The sequence below is a fragment of the Ixodes scapularis genome, unplaced genomic scaffold, assembly GCF_016920785.2.
Source record: "Ixodes scapularis isolate PalLabHiFi unplaced genomic scaffold, ASM1692078v2 PGA_scaffold9__187_contigs__length_104089568, whole genome shotgun sequence".
NCBI lineage: Eukaryota > Metazoa > Arthropoda > Arachnida > Ixodida > Ixodidae > Ixodes > Ixodes scapularis.
Window position 1 is genome coordinate 58,346,671 of NW_024609884.1, and position 15,201 is coordinate 58,361,871.

Below are 15,201 nucleotides of genomic sequence, written 5' to 3' on the forward strand. Positions count from 1 at the left end.
AAGGTGAAACGTCGAACGGTCTTTTTGACGCCGCACGCGCAGGTGGCCAGTTTTTGCAGCTTCGTATTTTGCATCCGTAAATCGCCGCATCGGACTTAGGCGTCACACGGCGAAGGCCTTAGTTCCGTTACGAAGCTGACCTAGAGGCATTCCAAGTACGGTGTCTTGGCGTTCGTAAAAGGACGTGCTTAAAAGTCGCTGATGGACAGCGTTTAGTGGCACTTGTATACTTAGGACCTTGTGTCTGCTTCAGACTTTTGAAGACTTGTTCCTCGGAAAAAAAAATTTTCATTTTTTTTTTTTTGCGACCTTGCAAAACACATAGCAGGGTAGCTTGTAACTTCGTCGAGCACGCGTCTTTCTAAGAGGTCTATCCAACTTGTCAAATGCAGACATGTTGCGACGAGTCCTCTTTGCTCAACTCTTTTCCAGGAAGCCAGTTGAAAGCGTCACTCGCCATCTTCATCGTCCAGAGCCCGTACTGCGTGCATGTGCCAGATGAGCACCGACGCACAAGACGAGGTGCCGCGGGACGGCAACTGTGACAACTTGAGAAATTTCTCAACGTGCCCCGGTCGGAAAGACGGTGGAAGTGACCGTCCTGTCGTCCCCGACAGCAAGAGGAAAACAAGCCCCCATAAGGAGCGGTTCCATCGTGACGTTGACGCCGCGACAGTGGGTCCGGCTTGGGCAAGCAGTTTCCAATCACGTGACTAGGTTTCTGAACAGAAATATGGGCGGCACGCGGCGTAGCCACGCTTCCGAGCACGTGTCCAGCAACGCGCGCCTCCCCCGCCCCTCCCCAAGCAGACGCGCCGCGTGCAACTCCGACGGCAGCGCCGGCAGCGCCGTCGCCGAGCCGCTACCACCGCTACTCTCTCCCGCATAAAAGCTCGAGGCAGCGTAGCGTTAGTAGCACCGCCGGCTCTGTTCAACTTCCGAGCGATACGCGCAGACCGACACTCATCTTCCTCGTGCTCCACGCCAGGACTCCAGAGCTCTCCACCGAACCCGAGTCGAAACCCCAAGACCCCCACGACCCATTCTCTGCCCATCGAACCGCGACGTCCTTGCGCCACTTCTTCAGAGATTCGAGAGGTGAGTCTTGAGCCGTCCTTTTCTGGGGGACCGTGACTTCGTGACCCCCGGTTGTTTGAATATCAGGTTGTTGCGGATTCGTGTAGCGGTTGTTCGCTTAGCGTAGGCCCGTGATCGCCTGTTTGTATAAACGCTCACTGTCTGCGCGCTTTGGAAGCAGCCCGAGGGCCTTCCAGGGATTGTGGACAGGATGAGCGAGAGAACCGCGCGGCTGCTGCTCGTCTTCAAGTGTACCCGAAGTTCCGGGATCTTGCTTTGACCTTTCCAGGAATGCACGCATGTTTGTGCGGTGCCGCCACGGCCTGCCAGGAAGGCTTTTTGGCATGGCGTTATCGCAAGTGCACTATACCCGGGCCTCCCAGAAGAGAAGATTCCTCTAGATATTTCGTATTCTATTTACTTTCCCACGAGGCACGTGCCTCTAAATGCATTATGTTTTCTCGCGTACCGCTCTCATCATCCTTATGCTGAACATTCTGCTCACGACGTTCGGTTCAGACGGAAAGCTTTATGCCACTAATATTGAGGAACCTTAGCCGTTTATGTACTTTTGACTTTCTTTATTCGAAAAGGTCGTTGACAAATTATATCGGCGACCAAATGTTTCAGCCAAGATGCGCTGTCTCGTTTTCTATTCCCAGAGCAAGGAGTAGAGAAACAACGCCTGCGATAACCGAGCGTCGAACCGGGGCACCGATAAATATGGAACTTGATGCAGTATCGGCTCGATGCCAAACGTATGGTGGGGAGTACGCAGTTCCGCCTTAAGTTCACTGCTCTCACTCTCGTCATAGCCGAGTCAGAGCCCCTTCGTGTTCTCTGATACGGCCTGCCATGCGGCACTTTAAAAAGTTCGTTCCTTCTCACTCACTCACTCCCCCCCCCCGTGGTGGTTCTTATAAGAGCTGTCTAATCTGTACAGCAAGGCTAGAAATCCCTATAATAATAATAATAATAAGAATAAGAATAATAAGAATTATTATTATTATTATTATTATTATTATTATTATTATTATTATTATTATTATTAATATTTGCAAATCATTTCATCCTGAGTGGCGAACAAGGCTGTGCAGAAAAATGAAAACCCCGGGGGTGCCATAAGCCCCCAGGGATGGCATTCAGTACACAAAGCATCAAATTCCACCATTCCTTTTTTTTTTTTTCTTGCAGCGCATGTTTAGTAATTGGGTGCAATATATTCGGTACGCTATAAACAGAACGGTTCGAAGCAACTGTTAACATGGCTCAGGCAGACACATGAAATGTTGTCCCAGAGAAACCACGTCAGGCTCCAAGATTCCACCGGAAAGAGCTACTAGACATGACCTCTTTCAAGTAACGAGTACCAGCGTGTACCCTTGGAAAGATCATCGCCGCTAATCAGTCTGCGAGATGTGACTAATCGCCCGGCTCGCTGGGTTTTTATGGCAAGCAAAGAATGCGACGAAACGTCAAAGCGAACCTGTCTGAACGGCCGCTTGGCGGCAGCGGACTCCACAGTCGGTTGGTTTATTTTACATCCGATAGTGTGTCTTTGTCTAACATCCACTTGGTTCTCAAAACGCTTCGAGTGACTGGCATGTGAACACAGCCCGAAGGTGGCCGTTCTCGAGACGTACCGAAGAACGCCGAGAGCGCGACCAGAGCGGCAATCTCGAGTCCCGTGTGCTCAAGTTCAGGTGCTCATGACTGGTGGAAGTGGGTGGTCATTAGTGAAGGCAGGCGAGCAGCCATTGCGCGCAACAATGGCCGCGAGACGCGCAAGGCCAAGGCAATTACGAGCAAGAATGCCTCTTTATTTGGAAGGCCGCACATCCTGGATAGCGAGGTACGCGTAGTCTTGCCTGGGGTGACCACGCGCCGTCGCGTGTCTCGTGAAAGTCCGAAAGTGGCCCCCGTCGGCGACATTTCCCGCGTGGCATTGATCCTCATTGAGCAACGAGAGGCCGGAAAGAAGGCGGCATGGAAGGCGCGCCAGTCTCGAACGCTGCTATCAAAATCGAAAGTGGCCGACACCGAGACTGGTTTTTTGTTGGAGAGCTTTCTAGAGACCCAACACCGGCACCTTCCACCTTCGCCCCATCCATCTTGGGCCGGCGTTCTCCGCGCAGAAGGGAGCGCCCTGGCAAAGGGTGGAGGCATCCCTTTGACGCTCCGGGGTGTTCGACCTCTCGGGAGGCACCCGTCTTCTCGGGAAGGAGTCTTCGCGGAGAAGGCGCCTTCGGCCACCCGGACCGCCTGTCGAGACGTGGGCTGCCTGTCCGTCGAGGTCGTCGGCCTTGAGGGCTGCCCGGCCTTGTCGCTCCGACCTTGACTCCCGGACTCCTCTTCCTGTGCCGTGCGGTCGGGGGCAGCCTGCGGGTGTGGGTGGCCCTGGAAGCCTTTCTCTTTGAGGCAACGTCCCTGTCATCCGATTGTTTACGGCGCGCCGCTCCGTTTGTCGAAATCCGCGCAGCGGCCGTCAGAGGCTCAAGGACTCTGGAGGCCGCCCTCCGCATCTTGGTGCTCGTGTGCATGTGTGTGGAGTCCTGCGGGGGAGGCAGAAGGGCTCGGCCTTTGCGACCACGTAGCCGATCACGGTCATTAGTCCTGGTTCGGAGTCTGGTACAGGCTGTAACTCGCGGCACTTAGTTTGGTTGGTTTTGGTCTGTTATGAACTCGTCTTTTTTTTTAGCAATCGTTATGTTTAATTACTTGTACAAAATTTATTGTGGCTGCCCGTCTTTTTAGCTTGTGCCATCGGTCTCCGGTATGCATCATGTATAATGCATGCGCCGTTTTATTTTCGTTATTTGTTTTTCGTTATTTTCTTTTTACGCGCGTACCTGCTCTCCCGTTGCAGAAAAAGAAAAAGGTAGAGAAATATTTTTTTGTGTTATCATTTGCACTCTCGCGCCAGAAAAAGTGAAATGGTCGACGGACGCGCCCGATTTCGGAAAGGAAAAGCTGTTTCCAGGCTTCGTTTGAAACCGCATCACTGTCGAGAGCAGGCGGTCCACGAATAACGTATTCTGGGGCCCTTTAATGTATTTTGGAGCTGTCAGCTGAGCCTTAGATTCTGGGAACTAATCTAGATTGGCGGTCTGGTTAGGCGATCCGCCAGCGCGTTGTGTAACTGAGTCGCCACGTCCGGGTCGTAACGGCGAGTTTATCTTGAAGGCTCGGAGAGTTGACTGTCGTAGGGTGCCTCAACGTCCTTCTGTTTAAGCGGATGCCATCTTTTGTAGTACCCGATGACGACGGCAAGCGCTCACAGGGAAAATACAAAGAAATCGTCGAGAACAAAATGTCGCCGTAGCACAGTCAGCGCAGGGACACGCTCTTTCACGCGCTTCAGAAGCAAAATAAAAGTAAGCGTTCGGAACAAAATGGCAAGATGTCATCACCCTAAGCAAAGCGCACATGAAGGCACCCTAGTTTGCCGCTCCAAACGACCCAACGCTGAAAAAGCCTCCGCTATATCAAATACAATCCCCGCGCTCGAAAAAGAAAAAAAAAAAAAATGGGGGGAGGGGGTGTTCGCTCGCGACGAATGTTTGCACGTATTGGTACAAAAATATTCGCCGTGAATGTGGATCCGATGAGAGATGAGCGAGGCGCATCTCTTGCCGCTGAACTGAGTGTGCACGAGACCGGAGTCGTTCCGCATTGCTCTCCGCCGAGCAGGGAGAGAATCGGGCTAATGCAAGGCACGATAGTCCGCTTTTTATACGGGAACACAATGGAGGATTGCGGAAAGATAAGGCACCCTCGGCTGCGGCGAATTCCCCGGCGGTTATACACTTCCCTGCCTGTAAGCGCCAATTCTCAATGAAAGAGAAAGTGGAGGAATGAGTCTCACGCGTGATGTATACTTTGTTTCTTTCTTTTTAAAATCTTTTGCCTCTCTTTCTCTCTCACTCTTTATTTTATGATTACGCCACAAAAAGAACGTTTGAAGCTGGTTTCGGAACCATCCCGTTGATACACGTTTCAAATATCTTCACTTTGAGAAATAGGGGTGTATAGGGGTTCACCCCTTGTCCCATATGTAACACCCCCAAAGCTACATTTGGACGTTCAGTGTACTGACTTTAAGCTGGCGATACCAACTTTTACGAGCGGCTTGATAGCTGTTGGATATAACGTACTAAATAGCTAATGTGCGTATCAAAAACTAGAATAAGAAAAAAAAACACTGAGGTATTGCAGCAGGACCAAAAAAAAACCTTCATTATCTGATTGTAGCCTTTAATAAGTACATTAGCTATTTGAATGAGTTGTATCGGTCGAGTATCAAGCCGCTCGTGAAAGTGGGTGTCGTCGGTTCGTCGTCTGGGTGTTGAACGTCGAATCGTTGTTTGGGGGCGTGACATATGGGGCAACGAGTGTACCCCGATACACCCCCTATTCCTTAGTGTTGTCAGAAATATCCTTTCTTTGTTTGTTTGTTTTGTATGTTCATTATATGTTTTCGTTTTGTCTCATTCCAGATACCCAAGTCTGAAAATGTTGTTCTCGGTTGGAGCTATCCTGCTGCTGTGCGCCATGGTGAGATATCGGTCGCTTTGGCGTCACTTTATTAATGCGAAAGCATTAACTGTCCCATGGAGCGAGCCGACGTCATCAGCCGCGCCAAACGGCAGCTAAATTCCCGAAGCCGGGATCTCAGGCATCCCCGCTTTGAAACCACGCAAACATCCACGTAAAAACGGCAATGATATGAAGCCGACGCCCGTCAGTTTCAATTGGCACCACCCCATGCATGGCGCTGCGTGCCAGGGCCGGAGCAGAAACGGCCGCGGCGCTAAGAACGACATGCATGCTTTCGCATTCACAACTCATAAGAAGTGCTTAGGTGTACCTCGAGCCTTTTGACTACAAGCTTTGGAAAGTGGACGATGCGACTCCCTAAGCGAAATAGGCCAACCTCGCCATATGAGCTTCGTAGACCGCGCACCTTGAGTTGAACCTAGTCGTTTATTCTCTTGGAAGGTTCGGTTTGTTTTTCACGCACATCACCGAGCGAAAAAGAAAAAAAAATCGTTCAAAAAATCGAATCTAAAAAAAAAAAAAAAAAACTGTTTTTCCAGAAAAAAAAAAAACATTTGTGGTACGGAAATCGCGAATATGGTCTTGACGATATCATATTTGGGATTTTCGAGCGGCAATACTATATATATATATATATATGACGAAACTCCCATATTTCGATTTTCGAATGCCTTTCCGTACACCTGTGCCGAGAGGCATCCTTTGGTCATTCTTGACTTGTTGAGACGAAGGGTCTACAAGAGATTCATTGAGGGAAGTAACCGCGCAAAAGTACGGGGACACAACAGGGAGAGACACACACAAAACACAAAACACCAGCACGGGCGCTTCAAGTCTGCGCATTCTCAACCGCAAAGCGGCAATCGAGCGGTACGAGCGCGTTTGTGCCAACCGCTTCGAGACCGATTTCTCCCAACCGCTTTCGTGAATCGCGAAAATTTTGAAGCGAAGAGAACTCATGCTTTATGCTTTTTGTAAACTCAGTTTTGTCGGTGACATCTTTAGATCTGATTCGTGCATACGACTACGTTGGGCCCTGACCTATTGCGATACCAAGAATTCAAATGACACCGACATGCCAACGTGCTGGCATTTTTAAGAGAACAAGTACACTGCCGTTCCCGTTACTCAATTCACTCAGAAATTACCTAAACTCAACACGTTCCTAAAAAGAAATGTAAAAAATCGGTTAATTTGACAGTTCTTGCTTTCCTGGCGATTTTTATAACAACAGTCTGAACAACTACTTGTCTTTTGATGGCTCTCTATATATATATATATTTTTTTTTTTTTTTTTTTTAAAGACGAGGATCCAGAGCTTTTAGTTTTATCTCTGGAAGTTGCTCCTGGATCGAGTCAGCGCAATCGAGATGCATTCTTCAACGAAGAGCTCGCGCTTCCAGCCTAGCGAAATCGTTCCACCTTACAAAAGCTGAAGAGGCAAAAAAAAAAAAAAAGGGGGGGGGGGGGGGGCGGCAAGTGAACACAGATAGATATTGCGTGAATACGTTAAAAGAGCGAAGCAACTTTTCGAGCGCAAAGGAATCGGCGCGATGAGATCACTGCGGCGCATGCCATTTCTACCGCTCGACATTTGCCGGCGGGCCACGTGTTGGAGACCCCTGCTCTAGAGTCACCAAGACGCGCCTAGCTGGGCATTCCCCTTGTATGCGAAGTCGAGGGAAATCGCAGGCGGCTTTTACGTATCGATGTCTCCTTTTTCGCTGCATAAAATCGTAATGCGTGCAAACATACTAAAAAAAAAAAAAAAAAAAAAAACGAAAAAACTTCAGTATTAAATTAGCTAAATTTTGACTTTAAACGGTGGATTAAACTGGATTTTGGATTGTAAAACGAGGTTGCCAGATGGAAGTCTCAAAAGATCACGCGTGATCGCCGAGAAACCGCCAATCGCGTCTCCGTGTGTCTGAACGAGGTCTCTCGTAAACCGCATCCGCAACCGTTTCGCAAACGCAGCTGAACACAGCCAGTGTGAATAAAGGAGAATAGGACAATATATATATATATATATATATATATATATATATATATATATATATATATAAACGGATTGAACAAAACTGCAAGCGCTAGAAAAGTGTCCGGACGAATTTATCGGAAGAGTGTCGGATGTCAGATGCATTTAAAGGCCGACGTACGCTTCGCTCTTTTCACTTTTTCTCGCTTCCTTATTTCCCATATTCTCTCAACCTTTGAACTTGCCACGACCAAACCCCAACACGACTTCCCTCACAGTCTTAGGAGGAAGACGCTAACAGGATTATCTTCCCTGCAGGGGAGCGAGGTTTTACGTCGGCCTTTAAGCGACCGATATGATCGACACGCTGTCTTCAAGGCCACGACCGCGCAATGAACGTTACCCGATCCTTCGAGCACGCCCGCTATCAGTGGCTTCGAGAAGAGCCCGGGATGAAGCCTTCCCCGCGAAGCACGTGGGAAGGTCGCTTCGCGTGGGCGGTCCGGTCTGTAAAAACTGCCGGCGTCGGCGGGTGCTCCGCTCGGGAGTGCGACATCTTCGGTGTTCGGTGCTGATACGCACCGAGGGTACGGGTACGAAAATCTAGAATATTTACGGTCTCGCAATACCTTTTCTTTTTTTTTCTTTTCTTTAACCACGCGAGCGCGTTGCTTCGTGTTCCGCCCGCGTGCGTAGTTTTTCTATCAATCTTGAAAAAAAACAATTAATAAAATAAATGACGTAAGCGAGAGCGGTCTTCGATATCTCTTGGGGACGGACAGGAAAGTTCCTGCACTCGCGTGGTTGGACTCGCATGTTTGGTGCGCGGAGACAACGGAGACAAGAGTTTGACGCAACAAAATTGATTTTGTGCGCCTGGCGCGTGTAGCTTTCTTCCTGGAGCATTTTTTTTTTTTTTTTGCTGTTTTATTTTTGTAACAGGAAACCGGTCTGGTGCTGAAGACGTTTTAGAAACAAGCTTATTTGCGTCGGTGGGAGAGTGCGGCTGGAATGCGCTCTTTGTACGCCACGAACATTTCCATTTACAAAAAAAAACAAAAAAACTTGACCTTTTTTTTTTTTTTTTTGTAGAGCTGTCAATTTGGATGACAACAGCCGAGTAAAGAAACAAAAAAGAAGTGCACGCTATCATTGACAAAAACAAAGCGTAAAATTCCCGGAACTTGGCTGGAATGATCGCTCGGTGTATTTGAAAAGCGCTAAACAAATTAAACGGCAAAGTGATTTTTTTAAGCCATTGCAAAAATCTTTTTAGTTTCCAAAAAAAAAAAAAAAAAAAAAAGTCGCTAATTGGGGTTGGGACCATGAGGCTGTTTCGCATTGTGCAATCTTTCAGAATTACAGGAATACTTACTCGTGCACGGTGCGTTGCCCACAAACAAAGTTGTGAAATTATTTTTTTTTTCTTCTTTTTTTAGTATCAGAAGTCGAAATGATCTGCACTTTCCTCGGGGTCCCATAGCAGTGCTGATTCTGCAGAAAAGCGCCGATTGGTCTCGCTGCAGCAGCAGTAGCCATACCCATAGTGAAGTCGACCCCCATTGAGCTCGGTGTTTGTTATTTTTGAGCTTGTATCCCGGGCGGCGGGCTCCCAGGCGAACGTGCGTACGGGTTCTATGCGGAGCGCCAGTTCGTCTGCTTCTTTTGCAGGGGTTGTGGCGACGTCAGAACGCCGAGCTCTGATTGGTTCCGATTCCTTTTATCAGAGCCAATCAGAGCGCGGCGTTCTGACGTCACCACAACCTCGCAAAAGAAGCAGACGAACTCGCGCTCCGCATTATCTTTCTACTCAGCCTCGCACGCCACCCGGGGTGACCTAAATATTAATAAATACAAGTTGCATATTTACTCGCGTAAAACACCTTTTCTAGCGTAAAATACTTAGCTCATATAGATCCAAACTGGCCCTAACCTCGCTTTCAGATCAGTTGGAATGCCTGTACCGATGAGTCTAAATCTTCGTTCCATCTTGCAAATAAAATCAAATTTGGGGTTTTTTTACGTGCCAAACCTACGACGGGCATCTGGCACGCCCCAGCGGAGGACTGAGGATTAATTTGGACCACCTGGGGATCTTTTGACGTGCAACCGAAAGCTCGGTTACACGGCGCCTTCTCCGCAATAAGCCTCCGTCATACTGCGGGCACCTCGGCCGGGATTCGACCCCGCCACATGGGGATCCGTAGGCCAGCGCTCTCGCCTTGGAGCCACCGAGGCGGCTATTCCCCATCTTGCAAATAATAATAATAAAAAAAAGCAATCATTACACTTTTCTTTTTCTTTTTACGGTTGTGAAATGTGTTAGCAGCTCAAACCTGTCTTCTCGTGGTACACACAGGCCAGCTCGCAGAAACCACAGGGCTTCGAGAAGGCCTGCAGTGGACCCGAGGACTGCCAGCCCGGGGAGTGCTGCGTCTTAGGTACGTGCTGGATTTCGATTTTTGGATCGGGGGCTATGTCTATCGCGCTTGCCTTCCTTGACACTTCTAGGTTAGATCTTGCGACATCGAAGATTGCCGCACCTGATAATCTTGGCCGCATCACTCGCGGCGAGTTGACTTAACCCCAAAGCCAGTGGGACAAAGATAAAACTTTCGCCTCAACAAAATACGTGTGACTAAGGCACGCTTTAAAGTTCCGTCTGTAAATGGTCGTCTAAATAATAAAAGAAACAAAAAAAGTTAAGAAAAGGAAAAAAGCAATCCTCCACCAAGCTTCTTTTTTTTTTTTTTTCAGGAATAATTTTTGGTACTTTGTGTTCTATCTGCGTACAACTATTAAGGCGCGTTCACACTCTTGCAACCGAGTACGACTGAGAGAGACCAGACCGGTTTTTAAGCCTCTTGCGACTTCTTAGGACCGGATGCACTGCAGCGCGGAGCTGGTCTAAGAGATCGCGAGAGGCTTAAAAACCGGTCCGGTCTCTCTCGGTCGTACTCGGTCGCAAGAGTGTGAACGGGGCTTTAGCATATTCGATCAACGCGCACCGGAATCACCCTAAAACCAGGACAGTGCAAAAGCGCTCTTTTCACTAAACAGGAGTGCCGCCGGAAATCCTGACACTCGAGCGCGCTCTCCGTGCACCGATTCTTTCTCGGAGCGCGAGTGACTTCTTCGCGCTCCGTGGCGCCTTGTAAACAAACAAGATGGCTGCACTGTTGTTGAGACTGTCGAGAAGAAAGGCGTAGCCGGACCGCTGCTCCTTTTCAATTGATTAGTGCTTAATCCAGCAGGTAAAAACGATTTGATTTGAAACCCAAGGCTGTAGAGTTTCGGGTATCGTAGTGAGTTGCGGACGGCGTTGCGGGACGGCGAAAACCAAAGCCGGACCGCCGCCCCTTATAATAGGGAGTTGTAGTAGATCGTTTTTCTCCTCCGCTACGGTATCCGTAAAGTAAGCGCCGCAGCTGCGCATGCGCGACGCCAGCTTTGTCTGCATAGTTCAAGGCCTTGTGGCGGGTTACGGAGCGCTATCCGGGTGCTTAGAGGGCTGCGGAAACGGTCTACTAAAACTTCCCAATGCTTAGCCCAGCGAATAAAGATACTTCGATTGGAAAGCCGAAACATCAGTCAGCGTCGAGGAAAAAGGTTTGTTCATGCGTCTTCCCTGAAAACGAGTTGAGCTATCGAACGAGCGTGCCAAGCTATTTCCTGCGTCGACAAACGGTTTATATGAACTGCATGCATATCCATACGGGCCTAATTGATTTATCTTCGAAATAATGTCGGCTTCTGCCACACGTATCCACGAGATGCCGGGTTCGTCATAACCGTGAGGTCGGAAGGAGGTCGTGTGGCTCGTCGACAGTTTCGGTGTGTCGCGCTCCTGTATGCCATGCGCAGTTTAGTTGCTGCGCTCGGAGTATGAAACTGGGAGCTTCGGAGTAGGAGTAAAGGAGTGCGGACTTAATGGTACGTTTACACTTGCGGATCCGCCAGCGGATCCGCCCAGCTTTTGCCGCTGGGGCGAAACGCTGGGCGGAAAACGCGGCGGCGAGCCGAATAGGTCCGGGATCTATTTCTGCCGCCGAACGAGGCGTTTCGCTGACCGGATGTGACATTCTTGCGCAGCGCGACGCTGCCTACGTCACGAGTACGCGTTCTTCCGGGAGCAGCAACGCCCGGGAGAGAGAGAGCCGAGGCGGGAACTCTCGCGCCTTCTCGTCATATTTGACGAGACGTTACGGGAACCGCTGCCGCAGCCGGCGCTGCCGCCACTGCTCGAAGGAAATAGATGTAAACACAACCAGCTCGTCGCCGACGCCGCCGGGAGCGGATCCGCTCCCGCGGCAGCGGATCCGCTCCCGCGGCAGCGGATTTCTTTTCAGGTGTAAACGTACCATAACGCGGTTTTTTACTCGCGGATTTGGCGGCCCACACAAACGAAGATCGTGGACGTGATTGGCGATGGGGTCACGAAGCGGGTGACAATTCCACATGTCCATCACTGTTGGTTCAAGAAAGAAAACCACCAAATAATAGCCGTACCTCGGTGTAATCGAAACGCCTCGCAACGCTTTCCACGAAGTTCATAACTTTCGGGCGCTGCTTGCCATCGCAGCAATCAGCGGTAATCGCGGCGATGGTAAGAAGCTCGTCGTCCTCGCTGTCAGAAGAGCTGAGAATTTCATCGAGTGCAGCAGCAATGCGTCTTCGTTTTCGCAAGGTCGCCATCTCCTCGATTCCCGCTCCTGGCCGCAATGCCTGATGGGACTGCACCCCGGCGCACCGTCCATTTTCTTGGTGCGCGTTGGGGCAACGAAAAGCCGCACCGGGAGGGTGCGCTCCTTTGATCGAGGACGCCCGGTGCGCACCGGTGCACTTGATCGAAGACGACGGGGCGCACCTCGGTGCCCCGGTGGGGATGACAAGGGCGCTCCGCTTTTCAGTTGACGTTTTTTCACGCTTTTGGTGGCGACCGAGCCAGCCGGGCTTTCTTTCACTGCGTCATTGTGCATCTCCTTCATCCACATTATTAAAATAAAAACACCGACTTTACACAAAAGAAAAAAAAAATTCATCAGGCGTTTTGCCTCTTATGGGGGAGGCATCTTGAGTAGTTGCGGTGTTTGTTACACACGGACGTGTCCCTGCCGACCAAGCTGCCGACGAACCACGATTCTAGAAGTTTCTGGGGCCTCCCTCGCAAAGGTCGTCGCGAGCGCAAAATCAAGAGATGGTCCGCAAGTTGTCTTCAGTCGCGTCGCGTAGGATGCGTACCTGACGTCACGCTTGTGTTCTTTGAGTAGGGTTACCATATTCCTCAAGGTAGAAAACGGGACATCCCAGCCCAGGGAGGGGGGGAAGGGGGGGGGGGAGCGTACTAAAGATTGAGATTGGGAGAAAACATTTAATGCAATAACTGCTATTTGAAAACGTTAACATACTGCATGCGTGCTATATTCAGTATGTCTACACACGCGTCTTCGCGAGAGAAAAAGTGTTTGTGGGCAAGAACAGTTTTCCAAATTTTACTGTGGGTAAATATGTTAAAGTACCTACGGCTATTTTTGTAAACTATACTTATAACGAGTAGGCATTGTTTCGGTTTGCTTCAACTCGCTTTGCGCCAATGCCGAAACTATGCACTCCTGCAAAAACGGGACACGATTCTTGATTGGGACAAAAAGACGGGACGGCTGAAGCGGACCTCAAAAACGGGATTGTCCCGGCCAAAACGGGACGTCTGGTCACCCTATCTTTGAGTCTGGTCTCTCTCTTCTGTCCGATATCGTCAAATGTAGGACTTCGGGCAGTCATTGCAGGGGATCTTGTAGATAACGCCTCTCTGAACGTTCGCCGGGGTTGAGTTTGGTTTGGAAACGGGATTTCCAATAGTTCTGCATGGCTTGTAAACAGTTCCAATGCCAAGAGGCCTCAAAGCGCGGTTCAGAGATTCGGAGACCCCTTTGACATAGGGAATGCACACTATTTGTATTTCTTTCCATTTCGCTCGGTTGCACATTCTTTCACTTGGTTGTTGACCTCTTCAACAAAACGCTTTTAGTAGTGACGTTTCTTCAATGCTTCCTGTAAACGAGTCATCTCATTTGCGCCACGGAACTCGTTAGATGGCAGTATTTGATCTGCGTACAAACGATCACACTACCGACGTCTTGTGATGGGACAAAATATCCAAAAAATTGTTTCACATGGTTTGCGGTACACAGCCGTTTCAACCAGGTGGTTCCCGGCTCACCTGTCCTCAATACACATACATCTAGACATCTAGGAAGAGCAACTTGTCCTGCTGTTCTGCCTCGCAAAAAAAAAAAAAAAAAAAAAAACCTATTGCGGGGTGAACACTGTTCTTTACGGCCGCGGCGACCTTGGCAAGGAGGGATAAATGGAGGCCCCGGAAACTCCTAGAATCGTGGTTCGAACGCAGGGGCACATCCGTGTGTTATAAAAAACCGCGGCCTTCTCCACGAAGCTTATACGAACATTCCTGATAAATAGCATTGGGTTGAGGTTGCAAAGCAAATGCAAGGTTGAACCTTGCATTTGCTTTGTAACTACTGAAGATGCCTCTCGCATGGGAGGCAAAACGTCTAATGAAATTGTGTTTTTTTTTTTGTTTTTTTCTGTGTCAGGTCGGTTCTCTTATTTCAATTATGATGCCTCCTGGCTTTTGAGTATTTTTGCATCCTTCATCCACGACGGCCAAGCTCCCCTGCGTAGTGAAGAAAAAAAATTACTATACCCCTGCATAGTGCTGTCTTTTCCTGCGATATATCAGATTTTCTTTGTTGCATTTTTAACTCCCCAGAACATATTCAACACACCTTTAATCAAGTGCCTGCCATGTCGTCTACAAACTTTTTTTTCTTTTTATTCCTTCAAGCTCAATCATTTGGGGCAGTAAAATGCGCATGGTGAGGAGACTGTTCTCTGACAAGCCCCATGTTGTGCTTGCAGGCATGCAGCGCTTCAGCATCCCCATCTGCATGAAGCTGGGCCAGATCGGCGACACGTGCCGCCCGAACAACGCACCCGAGAACCGCAGCTTGTGGTACCCCCATGGAATCGAGTTTGCCAGTCACAACACATACACCCTGTTCTGCCCCTGCGACGCCGGCATGACCTGTTGGGATGCCCGGTGCCAACCCACCAAGGACGATTTCGGCAACGCTCTGGACTACCAGCAGTAAATGATGCACTCCTCGTCCGAAGACTTGTCGATTGTCGAAAGGTGTCCAGGTTTTTGGCGCATGCGAAGAATTCTCCGAGGCGCTTGCGAGTTTGGCTTTCCGTCAATCATGCATTTGCGAGAATGCAAATGCATCGAGTTGATCCTTCCTTCGATTGTCAGTTGTCACCGAGCTTATGATGATGGTGATGTCGAGTAGTGTGCCGTTCAAACAAGGGGAACTAACTGCATTAAAACATTAAAAAAACGAGCGTGTTGGTAAATACTTAAGCAACCGGAAAGAATAAACACAAATTCGGGACGCAAACAGACGATACAACTGTTTGTGTTTATTCTTTCCGGTTGCTTAACTAACTGCACATTCTTTGTTCTTTTGTACACAGTGTTGCATGCTTTGCCACTTTTTCAACTCTTTAAA

General features: G+C 49.2%; 1 protein-coding gene across 1 annotated transcript; it reads left to right on the forward strand.

Annotated features, from left to right (window-relative positions):
* Positions 1-808: 808 nt before the first annotated feature.
* On the forward strand, positions 809-14,938 carry LOC8032444 (astakine). Its single transcript, XM_040222953.1, has 4 exons — positions 809-1,098; positions 5,574-5,631; positions 9,972-10,053; positions 14,552-14,938. The coding sequence occupies exons 2-4, from the start codon at positions 5,590-5,592 to the stop codon at positions 14,782-14,784; spliced, it is 357 nt and encodes a 118-aa protein (XP_040078887.1). The 5' UTR covers positions 809-1,098; positions 5,574-5,589; the 3' UTR covers positions 14,785-14,938.
* Positions 14,939-15,201: the final 263 nt, after the last annotated feature.

What these genes read in the sequence shown, in the direction of transcription:
- LOC8032444 (XM_040222953.1), top strand. Translation starts at nt 5,590, where the DNA reads ATGTTGTTCTCGGTTGGAGCTATCCTGCTGCTGTGCGCCATG. An exon ending in TCCTGCTGCTGTGCGCCATG is followed by an intron (nt 5,632 to 9,971) that starts GTGAGATATCGG and finishes TGGTACACACAG; the next exon opens with GCCAGCTCGCAGAAACCACA. An exon ending in CGGGGAGTGCTGCGTCTTAG is followed by an intron (nt 10,054 to 14,551) that starts GTACGTGCTGGA and finishes TTGTGCTTGCAG; the next exon opens with GCATGCAGCGCTTCAGCATC.